The 17326-nt window shown below is 45.3% G+C and overlaps 1 protein-coding gene across 16 annotated transcripts in view; it reads right to left on the minus strand.

Annotated features, from left to right (window-relative positions):
- The window catches only part of CELF2 (CUGBP Elav-like family member 2), a 766349-nt gene that overhangs the window by 99680 nt on the left and 649343 nt on the right, over nt 1–17326 (minus strand). For all 16 annotated transcript variants that reach the window (XM_053572290.1, XM_053572279.1, XM_053572276.1 and 13 more), the window contains one exon: nt 6487–6569. In XM_053572290.1, the coding sequence (XP_053428265.1) occupies nt 6487–6569 (83 nt within the window). The remainder of the gene's footprint in view (nt 1–6486; nt 6570–17326) is intronic.

Below are 17326 nucleotides of genomic sequence, written 5' to 3' on the forward strand. Positions count from 1 at the left end.
CTGCTCCCTCTTATAACCCTGTACTGTCATTTTCAACTTTTTTTTTTTTACCACCAAAGAGTCTTGGTTAATTTTCTCCAATGAACTATGTTGGCTTACTGAGTAGGCCATGTTTGGAAAGTAACTAGTTTTCCCTTTCGTTAATCAAAGCTGTACATAAATAACTGCCTATCAACGTTATTGAACTGATAGACTGCCAGCCCAAAGCAAAGCAGCTGCTCCCCAGTGGCACGTGCAATCTCATGCAGGTGAAATAGATCATTTCCAATGACCTTTTATGAAGTATTAAAATATAATTTCCAGACCCCGGGCCTAGGCCTGCAGATTGGTGCCCACTGGGCCAAGGTGCTCCTTTTATCCTCCAGCTTTGTCTCTCGGGTTAAAATGTGAAGCTGGGAGCAATCCAGTCACACTGGGTGAGCCTCCTGGGCAGGCTCTGTACCTTGACCCTGACCTTTCACACTGGCCTGGGTCTCAGCACAGGCTGGGGCCTCGGTACCTTGGCACTCTTAAATAAGTCATCTTGAAGATCCTTATTTAAGTAATCCTTACTTTTGCTTTAGCTTTCATTTCTACAGGATTTAAGCATGGTATCAAAACAACATAGCCGGGGAAGGGTTTCTCTTAGGCAGGCGCACGAGGCCAAATATTTCAGCCCACGTCAAACTGTGCAAATGTAAAAATCTGGAGAATATATACCAAATGGATGTCCTGTTTCATAAACTCCACAGCAAACACATTTTACACGCTGGGTTGCTACCCAAGAAGAGGTCGTACCTACAGAACGCGAATCTGGTAGCAACAAAATCTCCCCAGGCAGTCTCCCGCTCAGCCCCACGCCACTGGTAAGGAGGCAGAAGGCAGGAATCACCACTGAGCAGCGGTCCTCACGCGCCCTCTCATACACTATGAATCAGAATTCAGAGCGCAACCAAAGGGTTATGATTATACTCAGGAACTGAGAACACTGATGAAGCCTAAAATAAGAAAGTGGACCACAAAGCAATTAAGAGTATGTCGGCAGGCCAAATAGCAAATGGGACTTTGTTATGTATTTATGTGTTTATTCAGACAGATGCCCACATGTGGATGTGCGTGAGCTTACTTTCATCTATCTTTACCTATAAAGACATACACGTGAATAGATCTGTGTCTATGAAACAAATTATACCACTGAACACATATGCGTGTAAAAAATCTACATTCATCCACTGTTTTGGAAGGTTTGGAGTATTTATGGGCAGAATTATTCTTTTTTATATATTATATATATGAAAAAACCTCAACTCTCTTGGAAATAGTTTATAAAACTAACCTATTTGGCCATTAAACATCTGACAGCTACTTACTAAACATTTCCCGTGTAAGAACATAGTGGCAGGCTTTGCTGGCTGGTGATTCACCTGTCCAGGGCATGGCTGCTGCTACCGTATTCCTAGTCTTCACTATTGCCTGGCAAACTATAAAAATGCAGCGTATGTTGAATGAACGGATGCTGTGTGCATCGCACATGATATAAGATGTCGAGGACTCCAACCTAGTCATGCAGATGTTTTTGCTGTTTTTCTATAACCATTTTAAACAAAAGGCACCAAACTTGGCCCTTTCACTCAGATGGGATGGTTTTAGGGGGAAATTTCCATGATATGAGCAGACAGGGCTTGAGGGATTTTATGACAAAAATAATGATGACAATGATAAAATAATAATAACCATGGCCCTGAGAACAAAGGCCTTAAGTACACAGTAACGAGGAGAAGTGGTTCAAAGAAAATGAGTAGCTCAAAATACATTAACATAGGCAAACTGAATTTGGCCTCAGAGTCTGCGAAGTGGTTTGTAGAAAAGAATGAAAACCCCAGCATTCCACCCTTCAAGAGACATTCTATGGAGACAATCCTAAGGAGCGCTGAGTTAGGAGGAAAGCACCTACCAATAAGGGTAAGTCAATTCTTCCAGGGCAAGCCAGGAAGGGGCCCATTCACTTCACGTGGGTGAACACACTTGTCCCAAGAGGCCATTTCACTTACGGCTTCTTCCTACTGGATCAAGCTCATTTGTTTTTATATCTGAATACTAAGTGTAGACCTCACTCACGTTGTGTTATGTACTAAGTGTAGACCTCACTCACGTTGTGTTATGTACTAAGTGTAGAACTCACTCATGTTGTGTTATTATAAAATACCTTTCAGTACGTCACTGCTAAAATGAAGGCTCTAAACAAATGTTCTCTCAGGGCAATAGCTCCTTAATATAAACTGCATTTAATAAAACTGGTAGTGATTCTGAGAAGAAAAAGGTAAGGCATATTCAGAGAGAATGTCTGCAAGAAATTTGCAATTAATATTTTACAAGACATTTAGATTCCGTAGATTCCTCCTCCTTGCTGTTAAAATTTAAGAGCTTTTTCAAAACTGTATTCCTCTCCGTTATTACATCCTTAATTAAATTAATTTATACAGTGAACGCTCTAATGATACTGCTGTAGATTTTCAATCAAAAAGGCCTCACTCTAAGAGACAATATGTGTTAAGACCTTGAAAAAAGAATGACATATGGGCAGGTACTGTGCTGATACTGGCACAGGGACGTGTGGCCCTGACATTTGATCACTGAAAAGAGCTCAGTAGTTTTCCCTGGGCCTCAATAAAGCTCTTTATTTTACTTTATTTTTTAATTGAGCTAAATTAGGTCAATGAAAACAAAACAAATCTTGCAAGTTGCCTTTACGAGGATTTCTCTCTGGGAAACACAATGGCAGGTAAGGACATTTCTACTGAATCCTACTACCAGTTGGGTTGTGCCTACCTGAAACCCTAAACAAAGGAGGCTATTTCTAAGCCCAAGCTGATGCGTCACCAAAGCAGAGGCGACCGACATTTGTCCAAGAACACAAGTGGCCCAGGGGTGGAAGGAGTGGCTCTCATGCTGTTACACCAAACCCAGCGACTCCCTGCGTGGCCCAGGCTCGGCAGACACAGCCATGGTATTATCTTTAGGCTGTGGAAGCATCATTCATCGAGGACCTTACGGGTGTGTGAGTGGAGCTGGTACTCGGTCAGAAGCGGCAAAGCACTAAAGCATAAACCACATAAGCAGTAATTACCTGTCCACTGGCCATCCTCCCTCCCCACTAGATCAGCTGGAGTCCCACCAGCCTTGATCTCTGCTACTTCCTGCCAATACCCCACTTCGTGCCAGGCACACAGTAGGTACTGGGTAAATTACCATTCTGGATGCACAGATCTCATGAAAAGTCAGTCATGAGTAAGGTGCTACAGCTAAGATTTGATCTGCTGCTTGAACCATCATCAACCAAGGGCAGGACTTCCAGGCCCTCATTCCTTGCTCTGGTGTCAAGACACCAGATCTGCTCCCTTTATTTCTACCAGTTTATTTCTGGAACTGATGTTGAGCATGTCAGAGGGTTTATGACAGTGTCTTTCTTGGTCACACAGGAAGAGGCCGGCTTGAGAAGCATGTCCTCTCTCTACACTTCTCAGGAGGGCCCTGCTTCTCCCCCTCAATCCCAGGGTCCTCCCCCTCCCCCACACAGAGGGGCACAAGAGTCCACACACCAGGTGAAAAGGAGGGCGCCTTAAATCAAGAGCTGAGAGAATTCACGCTGACTGAACAGACAGTCCCCACAGCTTGTTTCCGCCCCCTAAGGAACCGAGATCTTTGTTTCCCTCGGGGAAGGAGGCTGATGCAGAAGTGGGGAAGCAGCCCCCAACACGTTACTCGAGTTGACTTGTGTGATAAAAGTTCCTTGTGAAACAAAACATCAACTGCAAAAGAAAATCACAGAGGAACCCCCCTACAATCATTATTTGATCTTGCTTTAAATGGAAAGTTTTGGACACTTTAGAAAAAAGGCAGCAAGTGACTTTTTAATGGATTTTATCCACAGGAAAATGATTACAGCCAGAAAAGCTTTAAAGTGTCAGCTGGTGATGCATTTTTTCTTTATCCCTTTTATTTTTATTCAGAAAGAAATTGAAGGCGTATGGCAGAGTGCATCATTAATTTCTTATTAATTTCATAATATGAAGGCAACCAGTTAAAATAGTAGTGTACAACTTTAAATTACCCAACTCACTTGGTATTTAATGAGAGATTTAGCACAGCAGGGTTTCTGTTAAATTAAGTTGTGCCTTCACATCACAGTGGGGAAACAGGTGTCTATTGGTTTAGAATTATGGAAATGTTGACTAATTCCAAGGCTTGTAATCAAACAGCAAGGTACCCTGTAATATTTTTTCCCCAAGAATATCCATTAATCTTTCATGTCTGGTCCCATTTCTTCCTGTCCACAAAAGGTGCACAGCTGAGAGGCAACCACTTTCACATCTTTCCTATGGCTGTTAAGGGTGATGTGTATCGGGTGAAGCTGTGAACAGATGCAAGACAGGGAACTCTGTCCTCATTTACCATATTTGAAATGGCAAAGGAAGCAAGTGTGTAAAGCTATTAGCCTTACAAATAAGACCTGACTTTTCAGATTTTCGATTCACCTGCCTCAACTAATTGGGCATATGGATGCGAACTAGATAAAAAGAAAATCAAAAGTAATCCACAAGCCATCTTTTCCAGCTCCCACATCACCATCCTTTACCATGGGTCTCTAAAACCACCACCCATCCCTGGATCCCTCATGCAGAATTTTTAAGAAAAAAAGAAAGAAAACATACGCACCTTTAAAAAGAAAATTATAAAATACGCGATTCCTTACCTAAGAAGAGTCAGACATCCCAAACCCACACTGCTAAGTCATTTCTGTGCATTTACTGTGCCCCTTCGTGACATTAACCCTGGGTCTCCTGAGACCTTCGCACACAAGATCATGTGAGAGCCAGGCTGCTAATGGACAAATGCAGACACCCAAGCTTTACATTCACGAAAAACATGACATCACTGCCATCACACTCTGCTAGACCTTAAACGATAAATAACAATTCATCACATCACATAACTTTTTAAAAAACACCAATAGAAGGGATTTTGTGTGCTAATCACTGTCAAACATGTCTTTTTAAGAGAAGGCATACAAGTAACCTGTTGGTTGAACCAGTAAGTATTTGCCTTGGTTCTCTCATTCCATAATGTGACCTGACACTCCGAGAATTTACATTGGAAAAATTCTTTCTACAAGGAGAATGAAGCCAAACTCCAGCTACTTTCTCTTCCAGCAGCTGAGCTTAACAAAGGCAGGCTTGCTTAGAACCACCTGAGTGATTCAGGGAGAAACAGATAAACTGGGAAGGAGCGTTCTGGTACCACATGCTTGCTTTTTTGAACCTTGTTTTCTTTGACTTCCTCATGTGAAAAAGGAAAAACCAAAGTGGTTAGGATTCAAGAGTGAGGTTCACAACTATGACTTTTGGGTGATGAAGATGCTAACATTTTGAAAACCTTTTGTTGAGAGCATCTTGCCACTACAAATTGACAACATTTTCAAGGATTCTAAAGTGAGTCATCCAAATGTGCTGTCTTGTCTGGGTTAGTGGGGGCTACAGAGCTTACCTGTGAATATGTTAGTGTGGGTGGGCATGTGTTCAGAGTCGGATACATGTTGGTCAGATTTTAACAAAGTTAAAATCACACCCTGAAAACATCAGGGACATTATGTCACCTTTCTTTTATTCTTAGCAAACCAGGTTTCAATAAAGCCATCATCACTCCACTGGTTCTTCATCAGAATCTATAATACATGTCATTATGATCCTGAACACACTTGTCACTGATATTTGGGTCAACTGGGAAAATATTCAAACAGCACAGAGAAACTAACTGCAGTATGAAACAGCAGCAGGAAACATAAAAGTGGCGCAAAGTCCTTTAGACAAAACGTATTCTGATGAAGTTGCTACGTGCAATGTCACTCCATTTCTGCTGAATTGTGCTCACCATCAAACATTACCAGGAAGGAAATGGGGGAAAAATTGCAAGCATCATATATTTTCTGTTCTCTATCAACATGAAGCCACAAATTGGGCATTAAAACATTGACTTTGTTAACCACCACTGACTGTTTAGAAACCATTAGGAGGCTTAATATTATGGCAGTACAGGGTACGTTTTGTCCTTTCAAAAGAAAATCTAAAGACAAAATTTGAAAAGGGGCTTCCGGGGAGTAAAAGCTTTTCCTTTTCCATTTGCTTCTCTTGTGTGTGTTGGTTTTTTCCCCCCTCTTAAAATCTTTGCCCACCCAACACTCTTTGCAGCTGCTGCTGCCCAGTGGGGTCACTCTGATTTTCCAGCCAGGGGACATGCTATTTGAGAGCTCTTCCCGGCAGCGTTAATGCCAGCTCTGCTCTAGGGGCTGGCCAGCTGGTCTGGCTGCTGCAGGGAACAGAGGGTCACAGCACACACTCCTCAAAAGACCAAAGTCATTTTTGGCACTAAGAGCCCATAACTAGAACCTTCAGTTGAAAGGACCATTTTCAAGCAATAAAGTGATTCTGGTACGAAAGTAAACCGACTCACCCCAGGTAAAGTTTTAATATTGTGCAGTGCATTCTGGGCCTCAAGTGCAGCTTTTCTTGTATAAAATGTTACGAAACAACAACCTACAGAGAGAAATGAAAAGGTTTTAGAAATTTCTGTGAATGCTTTGCTTAGATATAATGGAGACTGTGGCAAACAAACAATCTACTTAAAAGGATGCACAATTTAAAAGTAATAAAGCGTATGAGAACAGTAATAACATCTCAAGCATTCATCCAGTGCCTTTTCACCCTAAATCATATTCATTAGCTTTACCCATGTTGGAGTCAATTCATAACTCCTTGCATCGGCCATCTGGAACACAGCTATTCAGAATGAGGGTGGGAGGTGGGGGTTAGGTGGGTGAGGTGTTAATGGGATTTGTGGGTAGCAACTACATAAAGTATTTAATCACAGTAACAACAGCATGAGCTTACAGCAATTATAATTTTCTTAAAGGGTATCTTCTCTAAAACATCAGATTTTTGAAACACTTTCTCAAAAGTGAGACAGCTGGATTATAAGCTTCCTAAAAGCTGGGATGGTTAGTTTTTTTTTTAAAACCTCTACCATAGTAAATGATGTAAAGTTCCATTCCTATGATGCTCAATACTTATTTGCCAAAAATGAAAGACTACGTTTTAACCAGCTTAGAAAAGAACTTACAATATAGGTTGGTACACACCCAATAGATGTTAGCAGACTCTGGCCCCCGCATTAAAAAGGGCTGTGGTATGCCAATTGGCAACCACTTAGCTACTCATTTCTAAGAATGTAGGTCACTGGGGCCCTTCCAGGCCAGAATAGCATATACCCTACCCTTTTTTTTTTTTGCAGTTTCTGGCCAGGGCTGGGTTTGAACCTGCCATCTCCGGCATATGGGGCCGGCACCCTACCCCTTTGAGCCACAGGTGCCACCCCCTACCCTCTTTCTAACCAACCTCCCCCTCCAAAGAGCAGGTGTTAAAACCTTAGACTTTCTGCGTGTGTCCTGAAGGCTGGCTGACACCTACCTCAACCTGATGATAAAGGTACTGGTTACCAATCTGGTAATCAGCATATGTACAGTTTCCCAGTACACGCCCACCACTCAGGCATCCGCAGCGGTCTACACGCCTGGCACACAGGCATCTGCAGCGGTCTACACGCCCAGCACTCAGCGGTCTACATGCCCAGCACACAGGCATCCATAGCAGTCTACACGCCCGGCACACAGGCATCTGCAGCGGTCTACACGCCCGGCACACAGGCATCTGTAGCAGTCTACACGCCCGGCACACAGGCATCCGTAGTGGTCTACACGCTCAGCACACAGGCATCTGCAGTGGTCTACACGCCCAGCACTCGGTGATCTACACGCCCGGCACACAGGCATCCGCAGCGGTCTACACGTCCAGCACACAGGCATCCGCAGAGGTCTACACGCCCAGCAGTCAGCGATCTACACGCCCGGCACACAGGCATCCGCAGTGGTCTACACGCCCAGCACACAGGCATCCGTAGTGGTCTACACGTCCAGCACACAGGCATCCGCAGTGGTCTACACGCCCAGCACACAGGCATCCGTAGTGGTCTACACGTCCAGCACACAGGCATCCGCAGCGGTCTACACGCCCGGCACACAGGCATCTGCAGCGGTCTACACGCCCAGCACTCAGTGATCTACACGCCCAGCACACAGGCATCAGCAGTGGTCTACACGTCCAGCACACAGGCATCCGCAGCGGTCTACACGCCCAGCAGTCAGCGATCTACACGCCCGGCACACAGGCATCCGCAGCGGTCTACACGCCCGGCACACAGGCATCTGCAGCGGTCTACACGCCCAGCACTCAGCGATCTACACGCCCAGCACACAGGCATCCGCAGCGGTCTACACGCCCAGCACACAGGCATCTGCAGCGGTCTACACGCCCGACACACAGGCATCTGCAGCGGTCTACATGCCCAGCACTCAGCGATCTACATGCCCGGCACACAGGCATCCGTAGTGGTCTACACGCCCAGCACTCAGGCATCCGCAGCGGTCTACATATCCGGCACACAGGCATCCACAGCGGTCTACACGCCTGGCACACAGGCATCCACAGTGGTCTACACGCCCGGCACTCAGGCATCCGCAGCGGTCTACACGCCCAGCACACAGGCATCTGTAGCGGTCTACACGCCCAGCACTCAGGCATCCGCAGCGGTCTACATGCCCAGCACTCAGCGGTCTACACGCCCAGCACACAGGCATCTGTAGTGGTCTACACGCCCAGCACTCAGGCATCCGCAGCAGTCTACACGCCCAGCACTCAGCAGTCTATACGCCCAGCACTCAGGCATCCATAGCGGTCTACACGCCCAGCACTCAGGCATCCATAGCGGTCTACACACCCAGCACTCAGGCATCCGCAGCAGTCTACATGCCCAGCACTCAGCAGTCTACACGCCTAGCACTCAGGCATCTGTAGCGGTCTACACGCCCAGCACTCAGGCATCCGTAGTGGTCTACACGCCCAGCACTCAGGCATCCGCAGCGGTCTACATGCCCAGCACTCAGGCATCCGCAGCGGTCTACATGCCCAGCACTCAGCGGTCTACACGCCCAGCACTCAGGCATCCGCAGTGGTCTATACACCTAGCACTTAGGCATCCGCAGCGGTCTACACGCCCAGCACTCAGGCATCCGCAGTGGTCTACACGCCCAGCACTCAGTGGTCTACACACCCAGCACACAGGCATCCGTAGCGGTCTATTCAGGGGAACGATGCAGGTGAGAAAAGAGCAGAATAAGACCACACAGCTGCAGGTAGGGAGCTGGCACTGGAGCCCCCAGAGGTTTGCAGTGAGACACCAGCATTCGGATGCCTCCAAATAAAAACTCATTCAAAGGAGTCAGGGGGTTGGGGGGAATAAAGTGCAATCCCCTTCACACAGCATTCCTGAAGATATCGAAGATGCTTCCTCCCCATCTGGAAAGGAAATCTGGAATCTTGTTCTCTTACACTTGATTATTCAGAATCTGATAAGATTAAATGTAACAGGTACAGAACTTTCACCTTTTGGACAGAGAGGATGAGCACAGCTTCTTGGCGCCTATGAAGCTCCTTGAATCTCAGCATCGGAAACCCTTCATATCTGAATATGTAAATATGGAAGGAACTGAAAATTATGAAGTTTCTTAAAGCTCTCAGAGATGGAGAGACTATTTTTATGTGAGCTTTTCATGTCAGCTCTCTCGACTTCTTTGACTAGAGGTCACTGGGCCATGTTGCTTGATGGTAGATTTTTTTACTGGAGCGATCAACAAAATGAGTGATTTCAGCTTCATTGCTCTAATGTAAGCTCTGGAAAGCTATGGAAATTGCTTAATTTTGAAAAGCAAAGTAAAGTCCCAGATTCCAGTAACCCACTGTAATCATTTTTAGAAGCAGAGAAATACCAACTACGCTTTGCTAGGCTTCACATAGAGAAACAAGACAAGCCTTCCCAGCACTTCTAACAGACAGACTCTCAATATGATCTCCTTCCCCTCTCCAGGGCTTATAGGAGTTAGTTTCTAGATAAGGAACAATGGGGACATTCTGAATTTCAACCTCGTGTAATAAAGTTTTAATAAAAGAGGCAGAATCTGACACTTTCAAGTTGGTAATTTTTTTTGGGGGGGTGATATGCTTAAAAAAGATTTAGCAATGGAGCAGCTTGCTTGGCTAAAAAGAAAGAAATCAAGGAAGGTAAGATTGGGAAATGAAAAGCAAAAGCCAGTTTGGCCATGCCAGACAGAGTCAAGAACGGGATGTTTAGGTCGGCCTAACAGAGAGGTGGACTGAGGGGGAAACTGAAAATGGAGAAGTCAACGCAGTGATAAGATAAAGGCAGCGAGGAGCAAAGATGATGTGAACCGGGAGAACTGTGTGCCCGTGACACTGGGCCAACGCGCAGCGGGCTCAGGAACAGAGGACATTTTCCTTCTTAGATGCCTGAACAAAATCCCTGCATTTCTTACTATCTGAGAGTCCACCAGGAAGGTGCAGTCCATTTGGTATTTAAATGTGACAGCCTTAGTCTTGCCTAGGTGTTCCATCTCAGTATCTGACTCTGGCAGCTTACAATGCTTTCTTCTTGGTAAGGCTCTTAGTGAACACAAGGTGGGTGGTTTTTGTTTCGTTTTTTTGTTTTGCAGAAAAGGCAAGTTCACAGTTTGCATCTGAGCAAGGTGAATGGCAGGTTAAGAGGGGGAAGGAGTGAAGAGTATAATGCCCAGAAGGGGAAATGGGAAGACACCCCAAATTTCCAACTCTTCCCAATTTCACCCAGGGTCCACGCTGCCTGTGCAGTCAGTACAGTGAAAACAGGGGTCATCACTACACACTATTCTCCACTGTTTCACTGCACAACCACTTAAACAAAGACTCTTCAAGACCATGTCAGCAGCTCTAGCTTCACAGTGATAGGCAGACTCTTTGTAGAAAACACCCCAACTCAACAGCCCAGCCCGAGAGCCTCTGTGGTTGGCAGGGGAGCATAAAGCCTTTGTGTGAAGTGGAAAATGGTGTCCCATCTCCAGGCTGGCCACTCCCTGCCACAGCCCAGGGCTTGGTGAGCAGAGCCCAGGCTGGACTTCTGCCCCTGCTCAGGCCTCAGCTGGGCAACTCGTGATGCAATTTGCACAACGCGAGGGTCCTGGGCTAGACAAGATGATGGGGAATATTACCCGAAGAGTCTTCTTTTGGTTTCATACTTTTGGTTGTTGAATGACTTAGGCGAAAATACCTTACTTTTGCTGTACCTTACCTTCATAAAAAACAAGTCTGCCTACAATCCTCCCCAAACTACGCGAATATACAGAGGGCTTCACTCAGGACAAACAAAAAAGGGTCAAAATTATTCTTTCTCTTTCTTGGGCTCAAAAAGTCTTATGCTTCATTTAGCATTCACAATGATTCACTTAACAAATTCAGCCTTTAGTGATCTGAACATGTTTAGGACAAACACAGACTCCAAATTTAAAGTCACCTTAGACGCGTGTAAGCCCTAAGAGGATCTAGGTTCCTATGTTTCCAGAAATTGGAATAAGTGTGAAAGATTGCTGTTTCTCTGAGTTCTCTCCACAGTTTTTTCTTAAAAAAACAAACAAACAAAAAAAAACCCCACCAAAACCCCCCAAACTATCCATCACTTATTGTGTTCACTTGAAGTCTTAGATTCCCTGACCTGCAGAGAATATTTCCACAAAGGAAGAGAAAAATATCACTATTTGCCCTGAAGTGGTAATTATCATGGCAAAAGGTCAGGGAGCTACCATAGATCCCAGAAAGCCCACGAAGGGTCAACAAGGATGAAATCTTCTTTCTTGCCAGCCCTAACTGAACGTACAGCTGTTAAGGGAATCACCTGTCTCTTCCATTTCCCCACGCCAGCTGTAACTCAGGTCTGAGATGTACGGGATTCATTTCCAGGTCAGCTGCAACACCAGATGGCTCAGGGACAGGCCGCCCTCCCCCTGTAGGCTCTGTTTCAAACATCAGTGGGAGGTGGGTGACTAAATATCTACAACACCCACAGATGCTCTTCCATGGTTAGTGGCTACAACATACATCCAAAGGGGCAGTCCCTCAGGCTTCGGTATTCATTCCTGGAAGCCCCTCTCCAGGCTGTCCATGGAGAGGAGAGAAAAGCCCTGCCCTGTGTCCAAGAGGCGAAGTGACTAGTCAAGGGACCTAGATGAACAGACATGGATGCAGTGTGACGAGTCGGGAGCTTCAACACACCTCTACCCTCCTCTTTCTGCTTAAGGTTGATAATTTTTGCTGCTTCGTGTTTTTCTACGATGCCCATTTGACAACATCCGTATGATGCATGCTGGGGCTTATCCACTCATTTAGGAGTTAGGGAAGGTAAACAGCATGCTTCACACACACCCAGGCCACTTTATGCTGTCCTTCCTTTCAACCTATTTGGTAATTGTAAGAATAAAAAGCTTCCAGGGGTGTCCAACCTGCAGGCCCACAGGCAGCATGATGATTGTATGAGGACTTTTTTGCTTATTTGTGGTGGCAGGTATCACAAAAGTTATGCATGGACCTTTTGTTTAGCTCATCAGCTTTCATTAGTGTTTGTGTATTTAATGTGTGGCTCTAGACAACTTTCTGTCCTTCCAATGTGGCACAGAGAAGCCAAAAGGTTGGACACCCCTGCATGGACCTTGGAGCAAAAGAAAAAAATCCTGCATGTGTTACTTTATCAACCCCTCCCTTTACTCCTCATCCAGGACTTCTTAAACACACAAGTGAAATAGGTACAGGGGTAAAACTTGAGATGTGATTTCAGAACCAAGCATCACAGTCTTAGGTCCACATAGTACCTAAGATTTCCTTGACTGATGACTCCTTTGGTTGACACCAAAAGGCCATGATGATTCTATATACACCTCAGGGGGAAAGACATGACATCTCACCGGCCATTAACACCTCACTGGGAATTAATTCTGCTGTTTAAACTGTGAACATCCAGCGGAACCCATAGGAAGGGAACAGAAAACAGACCAAGTACTGGAGACCCACCCTGGACTCTAGGGAGCCGCCCACAAGGTGCCACAGCAAGCAGCTCCAGGCGGTCAGCAGCAGCCAGGCCATCTGGGCACCCAAGGGAAGGAGGCAGGTACAGAAAAGCCACCGGTGCCCAACTTCTCACCCGTTGACCCCTTCTCTCTACCTCCTAATGGGGCTGTCTGGGGGCCTTGGGAGACTTCTGATGCACAGATTTCCAGGAACTGGTAAGTTTAGCAATACAGTTGCAGATGCTTAGCTTGTAAAGCAATCTGTAATGAGAATTCTAATTGTGGGCTATGATTACACCACCAGGCATCAGAAGTTGACAGTGGCAACTCTCGGAGAGGCTGAGGGCTGCGTGCCCTGAGCAGGGTCACCCTTGTCCGACTTGATCTTCTCACTACCAGTTTCTGCTGTGGTAAAGCAGTTCCCTCAGGTATTCTGCCAGCGTAATTGCTAGATAATCTGAGACACTGTTATGAAGGTTTTGCTGCTTTCAAAGACAAAGTCCCCCAAAAGACAGGCCAGGGGTAGTCCCCCACCATCACCCCTCCCCACATACAGAGTAGTGTATTTAAAATCACGAAGTAAACACTCAACTTCACTGAAAGACTTTAATTTTAAATGATCAAGTAGATTTATCCTCAAAGAAACCATCTGGTTTATCACAAATCTTTTCAAACCACAGCTGTTTCTCTTGAAAATCTTTACTTAGAAACTCTTGGTAATAATACTCAGAAAAAAAAAAAAAAAAGATGTACTGCTTATGTAAAGATAACCAGTTTACAGCGCGGCTTGCCCTGAGTCTAACTGCAACTGATTTACATTCTTCCATGTGGAGGGCGGTACAGACACAGCCCTAGAGAATGATAAAAGATCAGAGTTTAAAATTAATTCCACCCTTAAGAACACTGACACTGTACTGGTTAAAGACACCTCCCCCACGGTTTTTGACCCTTATCAAATTGGGTAGGTATGGAACTAAAGTTTGATGCTCTGCAGACACCCTTTTAAAACAGCAGTTTTCTTAAACCCCGTTGGCTCTAAAACAAGGTCAAGGCAGTTTTTAAAATATTTGTGTGTCTTTTAAAAATTTTCTGAAATTTTAAATTGATTGATACATAATATTTGTACACATGTAAAGGGCACATGTGGTATTTTGATACATGCATATCATGTGTGACGACCTCATCCAAGGCAGGAATGGTCAGTGACCTCACGGTTTTCAATGATTGAAAACAGTACTCGTCAGGGGCCGAGTGGGACTTCCAGATCCCACGCCAACAATCGACACATTGTCAACGGCAGAGCCTGGCCCCACGGAGCCTGGTGTTGGTTGCCCATTCTTTTTTTTTTTTCCCAGCTTTTTTTTTTTTTTTTTGGCAGTTTTTGGCCGGGGCTGGGTTTGAACCTGCCACCTCCGGCATATGGGGCCGGCTCCCTACTCCTTTGAGCCACAGGCACTGCCCTGCCCCCTGTCCCTGCCAGCCTGGATGGAGGAGAGTCCTCCTGTCTCACCCACATGGCAGGAAGGGCCTTTTTGGAATGTCTATCTCTTAACTGCTAATCCTTTTCCTGATGCTGTTCTTCAATATTTTTTTGAGGAAAAATATGAAGCATTTTCTGAAACAAAACTGTAGAACTCAAGGAATGAGAAGGTACAAAATGATTTCCTAGTATACAATTCTGTGGCTAAGCTGGTAAAATAAACAAGTGTTTCAATTTCAGAGCTTGTGGTAAAATAAAAAGTCCTTCAGTTTGGAAGCTTATAGCAGTAAACGAAAAAGTATTTTAGATTTGGAGCTTACAGTGTTGTGCATAAAAACACCTGTCTGTCCTAGTTGAACTCTGTCCCAGAGTAAAGACAGAGGCTGTCCATGTTTTTAAGGCAAGATTTTAAGCATAAGAAATCTGTTTTGTTTTCTGTATCTAACAAAAAACAAACAAACAAAAAAAAACACTTGAAAATAGCCACAAACTGATCATCTCACGATTGAGCCCTGTACTTTTTTAAAAAACAAAGTAATGGGTCCTGGTAGACAAATTCAACTCAATATATATTCGAATTCAGGACATCAACAAAGTCATCACATTATGAATTGAAAATTCCTTTATAGGCTGCCTTTGAATTCTAAGGGCTGACAGATGAAGAGACTAAGGCCCTGGAAGGCTAAATTAGTGAACCGGCCATGGTTTTTTCCTCTCTGTGAATGAAGCTCCCTTGTGTGTGTGCACATTTGCAAGCAGAGCAGGTGCCTGCTTTACACAAGTGGAATTGCAATCGGGATCTTGGCTTCTTGTCAAGTCAGTAGCACACGAGCCAGCTGAAGTCAAAAGAGGACAGACTCCTTATACTTGATTCCCCTTGTAATCTATTTTCTCCCTCAATCTTAGCCACTACGGAGAGCATTTAATACTTTTGTTTCAGAATCGAAAGGTTGTTGATCTAAGCGGTACATTTTGGGCTCAAGTGTATCTCCCACACACTATGGTTTCGACCATCAATCACCGGCTGCCAAGACCTTCTACTTCCAGTTTCTGCAGAGCAGTTAAAGGCTCAACCCCTCTGCCCCAAAATCCCCCAAATTAAAATTTTTACAGAAAACTTAGCACTGACCTTAAAGAAAGAAAAAGGTCGTTTTTCAGTGGTATAGAAGGTAACTATACTCTGTCTCCAGGGAAAAGACAATGATAAAATGCCATTCTTAGAAAGTACAGAGATGAGATTTGGTCCCCTGGAGAGTCACAGGTGTATTCCTTTCTTCAGCCCAAAGTCCACCCACCCCAAGAGACCATTATGACTGTACCATCTGGTGGCTCCCATGGTGCTGGGCCCTCGGCACTGGTTAGCTTTGTTCGACCGACACGTGTGAGGTATGACTGAACAGTGATGCTGCTGACCCCACGGGCTACACCTGAAATCCAGCCCCCTTGCCACTGCAGACCTTGGCGTATTCCTGCTTCTGATTTCTCGGCTATGGCTCCTCTGCACTTGAATTCTGAAAGTACGGCTGTAGTGACGTGAACTGTGAGAGGGGAATGAGAGGCACAAAAGAGGCGGCAACCAAAGCGAAAATGAGCTCCCTCAAGGAGGAGTCTACAGGAAGATAAGAGGCCCGTGCTTTATATCCTCCACCTCAAACTTTTATTGCTTTAAACTAAAAACTAAGACAACCAGAGGAAGTGAAGGTGGCATTGCTTTCTTGTGGCTTCTATGCCCTTTCTGTAGAATCACAGAATTTTACAATTTAACTAACTCTATCCGCCTGGCCCTCCACTGCCTCTCATTGTACAGATGAGAAGACAGCAGACTCCAGGAGGTTCGTGTCCCCCAGGCACACAGGCAGCAAACAGTGAAGGCAAAACCATCCCATAATTTGAAGGGTTCAAGAGCACCCTTCAAAGTCAACGCTCCAGCAAGAAGAATATCCCGCACCCATCTCCAGTGTGTGCCACCTTACTCTGAAAGATCCCCGGAACTGCTTCAGAACCTTTTCATGTCACCTAAAATGTCTTCTTCCTAAAACTCTCTTGCTTGAAATGTCTCCAAAAGTCACTGAAGACAGATCTTTTCTTTTTTCCATTGACGAGGGGGACTTCCATAGCTTAGAACTGCAGCTACTCGACCCAAATGCCTCATCTGGTAGACATCAACTTTTAATGAAACCGTATCCCATTAGCTTAGTTTTACAGAGTTTGGTATAATTGGCACCCTGATGTAGGAAGTACTGCCATCTGGCCACTCCCTGGGAAGCAGAGGAGTGACGCTGCCCTTCTGCTTTCAGTACTTGAATTACGTGGACGCCACCATTCGGATTACCAAAGGCCAGCCCAAGGAATTCCCCTGGGATCTGCCCTTCTCTCTGCTGCCCAGGGCAGTCACCCAATGCCTTCCCAATAACCCTGACTCAGACAGCAAATCTGAGCCAACTTTTCAGCCAGGGAGAGAACAATGATCTTTTTCGCTCAGTGGCAACCCCGCACCTTTCTTCCGACTGCCCACCTGACACACCGTGACATATTTATACTACCTGGTCACAAGTTGCAACCATTGCCAGGCTCCTGCTGCCCTGGGGACTTTCCCCGAAGGAACGGTCTCCTGTTACTTCCACGTCCCTGGGAAGACAGGGGAGCGCTCTAAATTTTCTGCTAGGAAAATGAAGATTCCCTTTTTTCTTTTTTTTTGGATCTAGATTAAATCTACTGTATTTTCAAGCCATTTGGGAAAGCAACTGAGGAGTAACGTGCACAGCTGTGTGTGTGCTGTGACGCCCCTTCACACAGGATCAGTAAATTCCCACTAC

This window comes from Nycticebus coucang, chromosome 20 (genome assembly GCF_027406575.1).
Source record: "Nycticebus coucang isolate mNycCou1 chromosome 20, mNycCou1.pri, whole genome shotgun sequence".
NCBI lineage: Eukaryota > Metazoa > Chordata > Mammalia > Primates > Lorisidae > Nycticebus > Nycticebus coucang.